Source organism: Lactuca sativa, chromosome 5, assembly GCF_002870075.4.
Source record: "Lactuca sativa cultivar Salinas chromosome 5, Lsat_Salinas_v11, whole genome shotgun sequence".
Classification (NCBI taxonomy): domain Eukaryota; kingdom Viridiplantae; phylum Streptophyta; class Magnoliopsida; order Asterales; family Asteraceae; genus Lactuca; species Lactuca sativa.
The window spans coordinates 347,358,163-347,371,369 of NC_056627.2; the positions used below are offsets into that span (position 1 = coordinate 347,358,163).

The 13,207-nt window shown below is 29.4% G+C and overlaps 2 protein-coding genes across 3 annotated transcripts; both read right to left on the bottom strand.

Moving 5' to 3' along the window:
* Positions 1 to 1,905: 1,905 nt before the first annotated feature.
* On the bottom strand, positions 1,906 to 3,705 carry LOC111912801 (gamma-interferon-responsive lysosomal thiol protein). 2 transcript variants are annotated; one of them, XR_002857360.3, is made up of 6 exons: positions 3,378 to 3,697; positions 3,117 to 3,182; positions 2,738 to 2,878; positions 2,529 to 2,621; positions 2,154 to 2,432; positions 1,906 to 2,078 (listed from the first exon to the last, which is right to left on the bottom strand). XR_002857360.3 is itself a non-coding variant. In XM_023908527.3 (5 exons), exons 1-5 carry the CDS (start codon positions 3,651 to 3,653, stop codon positions 2,205 to 2,207), a joined length of 804 nt encoding a protein of 267 aa, XP_023764295.1. In that variant the 5' UTR covers positions 3,654 to 3,705; the 3' UTR covers positions 1,906 to 2,204. The 2 variants fall into 2 exon arrangements, 1 of the variants encoding a protein (XP_023764295.1); XM_023908527.3 differs by having other exon boundaries at positions 1,906 to 2,432; positions 3,378 to 3,705.
* Positions 3,706 to 5,401: 1,696 nt separating this feature from the next.
* On the bottom strand, positions 5,402 to 7,816 carry LOC111912812 (phenylacetaldehyde reductase). Its single transcript, XM_023908541.3, has 6 exons — positions 7,561 to 7,816; positions 7,232 to 7,404; positions 6,281 to 6,466; positions 6,025 to 6,187; positions 5,752 to 5,938; positions 5,402 to 5,674 (listed from the first exon to the last, which is right to left on the bottom strand). The coding sequence occupies exons 1-6, from the start codon at positions 7,679 to 7,681 to the stop codon at positions 5,530 to 5,532; spliced, it is 975 nt and encodes a 324-aa protein (XP_023764309.1). The 5' UTR covers positions 7,682 to 7,816; the 3' UTR covers positions 5,402 to 5,529.
* Between the last annotated feature and the right edge of the window lie 5,391 nt (positions 7,817 to 13,207).

The window sequence follows — 13,207 nt, forward strand, 5'->3', positions numbered from 1 at the left end:
ATATATATATATATATATATATATATATATATATATATATATATATATATATATATATATAATAGTTTTAAAGCCATCTTTAAGTTTTATAATATCATTGATTTTTAAAATCAATTACAAATATCTTTTTGGTATTAATTGTGGATATTTTTTATTTAAAATTTCAATGACTTATTTTTATTTTTTGTAATTGTCAATATTTACATATTATAATTTTTTATTTTTAAGATATTTTATCAATTATTTCTATGGTTCATTTTTTATTTTGTTGTTTGTAATTGTCAATCAATTTATTTTGTAATACTAAAATAATTTAAATTTAGAAATCAGATACCTGAAACCAAAATTGGTACCGACGATTCCGAAAACAATTTCAAAATAATAAGATTCGACGTAATCCATTCCATGACAGGTTTCAACATTCTAGGAATTGTGATTCCGATTTCAATGTGCTTATATATGGAAAATGGCAAAGAAACATAAATAAAATCATAAATTTCAATATATTTTAATCACTTAATTGTACGACTAAAATTGTAAATTCCAATGTATTTTGACCATATGATGTTTTTTCATGCATCGTGCGGGGATACATCTAGTTGTAAATTAGTCTCGTATGCTTTTTTCCTAATCAATACAAGTCTTTTCAACTTGGGCAGTGGTGACCATCTCAAATTTATGTTTCTTGATAATATGACATGATTCCTAGAACGTAATGAACAAATAGAGTGTTTCAAATCAAATTTGGCCTTGCTATAATTAATAAAAATATTTTATTTAGAACAAACCAACTAGTGGTTAAACAAATGAAGATTATCAATAATTATCATTTTTTAGCAGAAGAAAATAAGATGGCAAATGTTTTTTTTAGCGTAGGTAAATAAGATCATCATAATCGATCAATGACGGCAATAGATGCTTTTTCAAATTAAAAACAAGTGATGTATATTCTTGATTTTGTTTCTAGACAAGAGATTACTTGCGAGGCTAGGCAACTTTAAAAATATTCAATATAATTGATGCGTGCTACTAATTTTGTTGACAATTCTGTCGATATTGTTTATAAATGTCGGTTTTTTTCTTTGTTGAAAAAAACTAGAAGCCTAACACAAAGAAAATGATTTTGCCACACAATATATATATATATATATATATATATATATATATATATATATATATATATATATATATATATATATATATATATATATATATATATATATATATATATATATATATATGCACATATTAAAAATGGGCAAAAAAAACGATAACAAATACAATAAAAAAATAATTCACGAAGCCTTCAATGTTTCATAAAAAGAGAAGCTCGGTCATATAAAAAAATTGATTTAAGAGTAACACCAAATCGCAAGATTGTTAGTAATATCGTAAGATCTTTCATAGGATCGTTGGATCCTGAGTACATAAGGTCATGAATATTATTTTATATAGTAATATAAGGTTTAAATAAAATCATTAATAAAATGACATTTAGCTTCCATCTTTTTTATTAAGGTTTTATTTAGTAAAAAGAAACATTCTAAATTGATTTATTTCTTAATGAAACAAATAATGTAATTAATATTTAGGTACTTTTCATGGTTGCTCTTTTTTATGTTAATGCGACACATGGAATGATTATACTTTACAATAGAGAAATGATATTGACACATCAAATAACATGTTATGTTATATAGTTAGATTTATGGTTTTAGTTCTAAACTTATTTCACGTGGTTTAACTTTTTATGATTTGTTGCATGTTTTAATTCCTCAAAGTTAGAAATTTGGAAAGTTCAAATCTTTTTTTGTGAATGTAACTTTTTTGTAGTGTTTTATGACACGCCTTTGTTAACTTACTTTAATTTCAATACATGCAAAAATAGTAACTGAACCAATTCCAAATTCCAAAACACATAATAGAGTTTTTGTCCACTACATAAAGTACACAATATTCAGTACATAAAGTACATTAAACTTACCAAATAAAGTGCATAGTACAAATTTGCCCCTTCAAAAAGCGATATTTGCACTTCATTACTCTAACGGGGGCATACACTCGTTAAAGAAAACAACCTACAAATATCATTTGTTTTGAAATGCAAATTCCATTTTCCAAAAGCTATTTAGTTTTATAACTTATAAACATACCTTATGCATTTACATATTTTCTCCCTGCAGTCTTTCTTTAATTAGTAATAATTACACTGCGTTGTTTTCCATGAAAATCCAGGACATGAGTGAAGATCTGATTTTTGAAAATAAAGGATTTGCAGATTCTGGGTATGTAACTGGATGAAGAGGGATGAGTTTATCTTGAGGGGCACTGATCATGCGGTTTTCAGATAATGCAAGACACCTAAGACAAGCTTTTGGCAAAGTCGGGCCTTTGTATGCTCTACATATGTTGTTTACAATGTAAATGTAATCCTTGAAACAAGAAATTAAAAAAGATGTTAATTAAGTAATTAATTAATAAGCATTAGAGATTGAATATTGAGAAGAGAGTTGAAGAAATTAACTAACATCGTAAAGTGGTTGTCCATCCACAACGACCCATGGGACGTATTTTTTTGGTGGTTGAAGAGAGTTTGTATCCACTGCGTATTGTAGTTCAAGCTGCAAGATGTGGATTTTATTAAAATTGGTTGGATTGTAACTTTAAGTGATTGAATTTATGTATTTGGTAAAAAGATCTGGATTAATGTGAATCAAGAATTTTTTTTTTTTTTTACCTGGTTTCCGTATCCACTGTTGTAGCAATCCTTCACTGGTTTTGGATCCAAACTTAGTTCTTGAAAGCATGATTCCCATTGATCGGCTTTGTCATGGTATAGGTATCTTTCCACACAAAAGACGAAAGGGAAGTGATCATGCTGCATATATAGATTGATTACACGTATTAGAAAGGAAAAAAAAACGTTTGGGAATATAATTCAAAGAACACAATATAAGGTAGTGTATGAGAGCATAGATCTTAATGTTTGGATTTAGGGCACAAAACCAGTATAAATCTGAACCGGAGGAGATTCAAATCATCATAGAAATGCTGTAAAATTATACATGACAAAGGAAAATTAAAACTAAGATGGAAACAGAGAGCTAAAAACTTACCACATCGGGCCAAGCATTGATTGCACATGCTTCTATTGTGTTAAACACGCATTCTTGCTCACCATGCTGTAACAAATACACATTCCAAAATGAATTTAGCTATTCAATAACATGTAATCATATTCTTAACCGAAACTACAGAAATCGAAATTACTTAGATAACGATGATGATTATGAATCTATGATCTATGATGAATTGAAGATGATGATGAAAGGAAAACGATACAAGTAAACGAGATCTGGATTCAGTAAGGGGAAAACCTGGCAAGTGATGTTGCCGTTGGCATTGACTTTAGCGTTACCATAAGGAAAGAGTTTCACGTCGGCTATGGCGTCGATTCCTTCAGTAAACACATCGATCAGATAATTAACGATGAAATTCTCGCAGTATGGACAAAGCGATTCGTAGTAGACTGTTACTTGAACTTTCTCCGCTTCTTTTATAGGGATGATCTCTACAAAATCAGATGATGATGATGAACAAGTATTGACTGAGAACAAACAGATGATGAAGATGAACAGAAGGCGAGCTTCCATGGTTGAAATTTTGTTGAGCTTCGGTTTCAATGGCTTCAAGAACTAAGGAGAGTGGTGGTTATAAAAGATTCAGGGAATACCGATATTTTGTGTACTTTATAAGTTTTACAACTTTAGTCCTTCGTTTTGTAGAATTATTCTTAAAATGCCAGTTTATTAAAAAAATAGATTATTATATCACTGATATAAAATTTATAATTAACTATCTATAAAATGTACGAGTAATATAAAAGGTGTTGATGCCCAATAGACCTAATCTGTTAGATGAGAGCAAAGAGAGTGAAATTCACGAATTATGTAGCAGAATTGGACAATATATAAAGTGCAGGGGGCAATTCTGGTGGATTTATATCTTTCGCTTTAGAGTGCAACGGTTGAGAACGCCAGTAAATGTCAACGTGCGGAGCTTGCGGTTCTTATTTGAACAAATATATCCTTACTCAACCTATCATTTTTTGGTTTAATATTTAAGAAATAAAGATATTTAAATTGCAATACATTTATGAATTAGATGCAAATAGTATTAATTTATATATTTTTTTATTTTATATATTAGAATTGCTATTTTTATTGTTTAATATTATACTTCTACTTTTTTTTTTCATTTCACTACATTATATTTTTAAATTTTCTGTTAGGCCATTATATATACCGGTTATAGCAATTAGCAAGATAAATTATTATCTAAATCTCTTTCTTATTAAACTATTAATTTCTTAACTAACAACCTTTTCTTATTAAGTTAGCTTAGCTTTAGTCTAAACTCTATAGAATCAAGAAAAAGAAAATAATTGCTCTAAAACACCTTTTGTGTTAATATGAATATGTGATCCAGTTTCCAACACTGAAAATAAGTTCATATAATCATATAAATGGACAAGAAAACTTATACATAATTAGAGAGAAAAAATGGTAATAGAAAAACCAAGGAGATGATATTATTCAATGTGCATAAAGGTCGATAGATGCAATCTATGAGCTCATTCATCAATATAACAAGAAAAACAATAATCAAAATCTCACGGACAAGGTTTGTATATGTATGTAGATAGTTGTACCTTCATCCAAGGATAGAAATATTGCTTTCATATACGACTAATGGCCGATAAAATACACGCTTGCAATGGTGAATGGGAGAGTGAATATACTAAAAAAGCTTATACCAGTAATATAGTTGAAAGTAAGAAACAAAGAAATGTAACATGGTTAACATAAGTCACTTCCACTTCCGACTCATTTCTAATTATCACATTTACTATTATATCCAAAATAGTTATGACACAAGTCCAGAAAAACTATTTTTGTTTCTATAACTTCCATTTTTCGGCAATTATGACCCATACGGCACATGTGCATGCCTCATTCAACAATAACTTTTCACAATGGTCCTAGTTGTTTGAATGTTGTTATAGTATTCAAATGTTCATAACATTCTCATTTTTCCATCTTCGAATTTGAAAAACCGTAAAAATCACTTTTCTAATTTACATACAATTTGGAAAACTGAACAAATCAAATCCATTTTCAAAAACAAAAATTTCTTGGAAATTTTTCCTAGAAAACTGAAATTTTTTCTACAATTACCTAATTGGACAAATTGTGTCTACAAAGTTGCAAAATTTTAACCCGAACATAGAATTACTCATTGTAATCCGAACATCTTTTAACTAGGCACATTTTGCAACAAATCAGATTCATTGCTACTAAAACACGGAAACAAAAAATTATAAAAAAATAATAATAAGAGCGAAGTAGAATTATAGTGGCATATATTACATCAACATCATTAAGACAGGGGATAGAAGTAGTTATGTCATATAAGATATAACTCACAACTACAAATACATAAAAAAGTTACCATAACTAAATATCCCATTCAAGATATAAAGCCTTTGGTTTTCAAACTCTCAACACCATCCCTGATAATCTGCTCCATAGGAATGAATTCAAGGCCCAACTCCATAAGCTTTTTCGATCCAGTCTTTGATCTCAATAACCCCGGTTGGGTGTCTTTCGGCAACCTATACAAAACAGATGATCAAAATGACGGATTTACCCTTCAATATAAAGACAAAACAATTGTTGATTGTGAAAGTACCTGGGGATATTATACTCAGGGTATAATTCAGCAACCATAGCTGCAAGATCACCATAATGTGAAATGGCTTCAACACATAAATGCCTTCCAGTTGCTGCTTTGTTTTCATACACCAGAATATGAGCCAAGGCCACATCTTTTACATGAACAGAACCCATGAAGAAATTCTCATATGTTTCCGTACATCCTAAACAGAACAAAACTCATCTTTAATTTTAAACTTATATATAAAACACAAACATAGTACAATGTTATAAGTTTGTCCTATGTTACCTTGGATAAGGCGAAGAATCATTAGCATGCTTGCATTAAGTGTTGGAGGAAGAATGGGGCCCATAACTGTTCCAGGGTTGACCACAACTACATCTAATCCTTTCTCCTTAGCGAAATCCCATGCAGCTTTTTCCGCTAAGGTTTTAGAAAGCGGATACCATAACTGACATGACATGACATGACAAAAAGTTTCTAGAATCAATGAATGTTTTATTATAAAAATATAAATGGAAAAAGAAAAGAGTGTCTGAGTGACCTGGTTTTGCTTGCAATATTCCTCATCAGTCCAACAATCCTCAGTCTTTGGGACATCAGATGGCCATTTAGGACTAGGAACAATGGCTGAAACAGATGATGTCACAACCACACGTTTCACTCCCACTTCCTTTGCTGCTGTCAGAACATTGTTTGTCCCTTTGATTGCAGGTCCCAGTAGTTCCTTCTATTCAACATAGAAAACAAGGTTGGATAGTTTGTTCGATAATTCAAAACCTACTTGTTCTTTTCACATTCAAATATTATGACCAAGTTTTGTGCATTTGGTTTTGGCCTTTGGAGAAGTCTACCTTTGAATTCAAATTTCTATGATTCAATATTCAAAACAACTTCAGACATGCATCTTTATATCTTCATACTTGTTTGAATCCTTACTTTTTCTTTATGAGAACCTCATAAGTCAATAAGTCATAACCATATATTGATGAAGATCTTGTCTCTGTCGGAGAAAATAGACTTAAATGGTGTATCTACAGATCCAAACGTGATCATGGAAGAATAATCCATGGAATTAAATGGTGTTAAGGAACCAAGAGTAGAGAGACATTGGGGAGAAGATATAACTTTTCAATTCATAATCATAACTCAGAAAATAGAGTTGATACATACTCTGTTACAATGGGGGAGGAATACAACTGATTACTGATACTATCTAATTGATTCCTTTCACACCTTGTTGACTCACAAGGAATTAAATAATATAATAATAATTAATAATACAAGTGTTAATAAAGAAATGAATAAAAGCAACAATTAAATGATATCTATTCTCATGCAGCCACGTATCATATATACTGGTGCCATCTTAATCTTCATCTAAACGTGATCATCTATGAGGTCTATTTGTTTTCATCTTGATCTTGGTTTTATACTTATTGTGTGCGTGTGTGTTGTACAGTATTCACCAACAAAAAAATGGTAAATTACATACCTGAGGATCGTGGACTTGATCAACGATGCAAGGAGAAGCCAAGTGAAAGACACCGGATGCGCCTCTGACGGCAGCGACAATTGATTCGTAATCGAGGAGGTCGATTTGAAAGAGGCGAAGACGTGATTCTGCGCCTTCTAACGCTTCTAGATGCTTCGTTTCCTTCTCGTCTTCTGCAATTGCATGTGCACAATTATCAGTGAAGGGTGAAATTAGCTCCAAAACCACAACATAATTTGGATTGCATCGCGATCAACTTAAAATAGGTTATGATAGACACGATTTAAGCTACTTTTGTGCAAGGAGTATGTGATGAGAAAGGGGGTAACTGAGATCTTTGACGGTGGCGTTCACCGTGTAGCCGCGATCGAGAAGGAGGCGGACGAGCCACGAGCCAATATAGCCACTTCCGCCAGTTACGCATACCGCCTCCATTGCTGATGCCGCCATATCTTTTGTCCTTTCGCCCTTTCTAGTTTCTAGAGCTTCCAGTACTCCATCCAGTCACCCACCAACACTTATCAGGTCTTTAGGATGTTTAGTGGTTCTTGATTTTGCTTTGGGATAATTTATATTAGGAAGTTGGATCCGTACACTAACATTTTTTCAACTATCTATATATATTAAAACTAACCGTGAGTCGGGCTGATTAAAACATAATGTTAAATAAGAGTGATTAAATGAGAAGTTTATTTGAATTTGAAATATGAAATAAGTGAAAATTATGACAAAAAAAAACATGCAAAAAATAAATTAATTAAAATTATGTGTTTAATTGTCAGACCCGTGTACTAAACATGTTATTATAACAAAATGTTAAATACAAAGGTTAAAGTGTATAATTGAAATTGAAATTTGAAATTTGAAATTTGAAATTAATAGTCATTATGATAGGTTTAATTTATGTAAACTAATTATTGATATATTGGAAATGAATAATGAAGTAATGACAAGTGGAAAATTAATATATCTCAAAATTATGACAAAATGACATGTGGTCAATTAAATGAGATAATGACAAGTGACAATAACATTTTCATTTATTATGGTAGATATATAGAGAAATGTGACATAGAATTAAATATCCTCTTACTTTTTATTCCTACATATCTTCCTATCCAATTAAATATTAACATGTGTAACATTTAATGCTCATTTAATGATATTTTAATATTTCTTATATATCCTCCTATCCAATGAAATATTGACATGTGTAACATTTAATGCTCATTTAATGATATTTTAATATACTAATATAACACATGTCATCATTTAATTTGGTAGGAGGATTTTTAGGAACAAAAGTAGGAGGATATTTAATTTCTCTTTCAAGAATTTGGTCATTCATTCAACGATTAGGTCATTCATTGTGATTGTGTTTCGGTGATTAATTTTAACCTTTGAATCATTTTATGATTTTATCTTAAAATAAAATTAAATTAAATTAATATTGACTAAATTTAAAAACTTGATTAATTGATTTAATATTAACGTCATTTGTAAAAGAATGTATTCAACTTATTTAAACCTCATCATAATTTTTTAAAACAAATTTCGTTCCTTCCTAATTTAAGTCATGTTCTTAGCTGACACATTTCGTATATTCTTTTGATTCACATCTATTATATGAAACATACTTATAAGATTATGGTATATCGTCGCTCAATTTCAAAAAAATTCAAAATTTGATATCTTTTCCATAATCATTGTTGAAAAGCTATATATAAATCATATGGTGTTGTTCGTACATTCTGTTTTCTTCGGACCCTTTGTTGCATCACGTTCGAATAACATCACCATTTGCAACATCACGTTCGTGATCTAGGTTCTTTCTTTAATAGGATGTTCTTAATTTTTATTAATTGTATTCGATTTTTTTATTCTCATTGGTGTTGTATTTGACTGTGATATTTGAATGCATGAATAATCTTGATTATAAATGTTAGTATTAGTTTTTCAATCTTTTACTTTTTATGTTTTTAACCTTGCATTTGATGTTGTACTCTACATGTTTGATAAATGCCCATGAGAAAAGCACAATGACTTTTGATTAACTGTATGTATATATGTGTGTCTTACGGAATTAAATTTTTCTGAGATTGTTTGGATTGCATGTAGTTGATGATTGTAAACTACCATTTACCCTTTAGTGTTTTTAATTATCAATATTATATTGCTATTAATTTGACATATTTGTTCATAATTCTTAGTTTTTAACAGATTTAGTTAATAACAATGTACTTTGACTTTAATCTATAATGTTTTGAATTGCAATTTCTAAATTTCTTATGAGTTGTTGTAACTGTGTTCAATGGATACAAATTGTTTTGTAATTTCTATTTTGTTTTTAACATATTTAGTTAATATAAATGTGCGTATGTGTTTTTTTTTTATTTAAAAAGCCAAAGCTCTTATTTCAACGTTTTCCCCTAATCTACTACTGTCTTTGAAATGTTTTGAATTGCTATTTCTAAATATATCGGTCGTGGAAAACCCTTTTTGGTCAAAATCAGTGAACAAAATTTCGTATTTAAGACAGTCAATCTTGAAAATAGCATAGTTATGAAATTTTATAAAGTATGATAAAATAAATTATAAGATATGAAGAGATTTGTAAAAAATACAATTAGTAAAGCGTTACGGTTATTAGAAAAAAAATAAGATCGTTAACATTAGTAAAAATGCAATATATAAACTAAATTGTCACAATAGTAATGAAATATCATTATTTGATATTTCATATAATTGAAAGATATATACCAAATTACATTAATGATATACCAAAATTATTCAAAATCGCGCCAAGTCTATTGTAAAGTTCTTGCGAACACCAAATAAATAAGAACAAACATAAAAGTCAACACTTATATTCATAATCAATTTTAAATAAATCAATCATGATTTTTAAAAGAATTTTCATTGATGATATACTAAATTAAATCCATATAACATTTAACATTCCATAAATTATATTGTATGACTTTATTTGAATAAATAAAATAGTTGTCAATATTTAATGCAATGAAAAAATGGTATATTGGTTGTCAACATAAGTTTAAATTAAATAACCTTATTATGGAATGAATGTCTAATTAGAATGTTTTTGCTTATATAACAATATAATTAAGTAACATTTTTAAATAATTGAAAAACATTGAATAATAACAAGTGGAAAATAGTTAATTTAAAAATACTAAAAATTGTCATGTGACAAAATAAATGAGAAAATGATATGTGGCAAAATGATTCTTATTTATTATGATAGATTTTTTTTATGTTGTTTTTTTATTGTGTCGGCTTTTCATAACTTTATATATATATATATATATATATATATATATATATATATATATATATATATATATATATATATATATATATAAAGTTATGAAAAGCCTACACAATAAAAAAAACAACATAAAAAAATATATCCTAATAAATAAGAATCATTTTATGTTCCCCTGCATTTAAAATTTATATTTTGACGACTTACACATTTTCTTTATCAAATTTAATCGTCATTAATTTGACCAATAATTTTACCAAATTTAAATTTGTATTTTCCTTATATAAATTTTTTTAGTGGTCTCGATTTTCTCCCTACAAAAGTATTTCAAACATTTATTTCTTACGCGTTCCTTTATCAAATTTAAATTTATATTTTCTTTATGTCCATAAAAAATATTATTTTGATAACTTACCCATTTCCTTTATCAAATTTAAACTTTCTAAAATTGGATTCAATCGTAACCTACACAATGTTTTTGGCTTTCCCTTGGAGCATGCATAACACATGATTTGATGGATTGTTTTATGAGAGGGGAAGTCAATGCATTAGAGCAAGATATGTTGGGATGTCATGAGTTTAGAGTTGAATGTTGATTATATTGTTGAATGGAAAAAAATGGTCCACAATCTTAAAAAAATGAATTTAGAGTTGAATGTTGATTATATTGTTGAATGGAAAAAAATGGTCCACAATCTTTAAAAAAAAATGAGTGTTGTAAAAATGAGTCTATGCAGCCGATTAATCGATGCCTAGACGTTTGACAGTCATCGGTCGTGTTAGTTGAATCATTTAATAATCGGACTTCAGGCTCATTAACTTGGTTTGAGATATACAATATCAACCATTTTTTATATATTTAACAGAAAAAGGTTTATAATAGTAAGTTGTTTTATTTTTATTTTAGGCAATTAAACATTTTTTCATCTATTTTTCCATTACAATTTTATTCCATTTGATTACATGAATATCAGAGTCTAAGTTCTACTTATATTTAAGTAGTGCTGCAAAATTTATGTTTTGATTTCCATTTTATGTTGCTTATGTTCTTCACTGTGCCATTCCTTGTGAACGCTTTATTAATAGAATCAAATTAGAAATCGAATAGTCACATCGACCAAGAGGGAATAACGTACCTAAAACTCAGCCCAAACTTTTGGCTCTTAACAGTATTTGTAAGCCATATTGAATGCATTACCTATTTACAAAATAAAAAAGCAATAAAAATAAAAATAAAAAGGACAATATTTTGTTTGCAACGTTTTAACCCGAACATCGAGCTACTCGTCTGATTCGAACACATTTTAACTTATCACCAAACATGCTCATTTTGCCACCACTATCATCAATATTACAAGGAAATAAAAAGGGACAAAACTACAAAAATGGTCTTTCGGTTTACAAAAAAATACCATAGATGGTCCTTATGAAGAATTTGATATATAGATTTACCTTTAAATTGTGTTAATTTTGAAATTAAGGAGTGTTTAGTTTGACCTAAAAAATGAGAGAGCAATTAACCCCTTAACCACCGGCAAACACCCATTTATATCAAACATCAAGCAAAAAAGCATTTATAACGATCAATATTACCTATCTTTAAAGTTTTTCAATCAAGGGCAAGAGGATTTACAAAAGTAAACATAATCTCATAAGTTAATTTCAATTTCTAATAATCTATTTCAAATCATTCATTCAACATTCTATAATCTGATTGAATCAGTCAATTAGATTTCAATCTCATAATATGACTATGTGATAAACTATTAAACTGATTTCTATGAATCTGAGAAACTGATAATCTATTTATTCTATAATTCATTCAGACATTCAAGTATGCAATTGACAATTATAAACCGATAATCCTCATTCCCAGGGGCGGACCTAGGTGGGATCCATGGTGGCACCGGCAACTCCTGACTTTTCCGGCTGCAGCGGAAAAAATTTCGAAAAATTTATTTTTTCTACTACCGTACAACCTCTGAATTTCCCGTGCAACCCCCTGTTGTGAAATCCTGTGTCCACCCCTGCTCATTCCTCAATTTCTCATAATCTATTACAGTGTCGGTATTACCTAATTAGCAGGACCAAGAATGAAGAATCATAAAGTGATAATCGACCCCCCACCCCTGTCTCGCTGAGTTGTTGGATGATGATCGGCAATCACTATTTTTTTTTTAACGTCGCTGTCTTCTAGCTTGTTCGACACACTCCCTTACAATGAACTGATGATGTTGGACTGATTTAGGTTTGAATTGGACTAAACAATACATACTATTAAAAAAAATTAGGCCCCTAAAAATTGTGGGCTCCCTCTAAACCGGGCCTGGTCATAAGTCTTTACGACTAACACCGATAAAAGTAAAGATTGACTAACACCGTTAAAAGTAAGGGTTAAGTATTAGTGAAATGACTAATATTATCTCCTCTTTCAAAAAAAGGAAATGACTAATATTAATTAGTTTTCAGTTTTGGCTTTTTTTCTAGTTTTGATTTTAGATATTCACCTTCGTTTTCCGGCAAGCAAAGGAGGTATTGGTGGTCAGGGTAGAGTGACGGTTAAATAGGAACCATCTATGCAAGGATTTTCAAACTTAAGGACCACCCATGCAACAAATTACTTATAAGGACCATCTGCGGTATTTTTTACAAACCACAGGGACTATTTTTGTACTTTTGTCTAAAAAAAA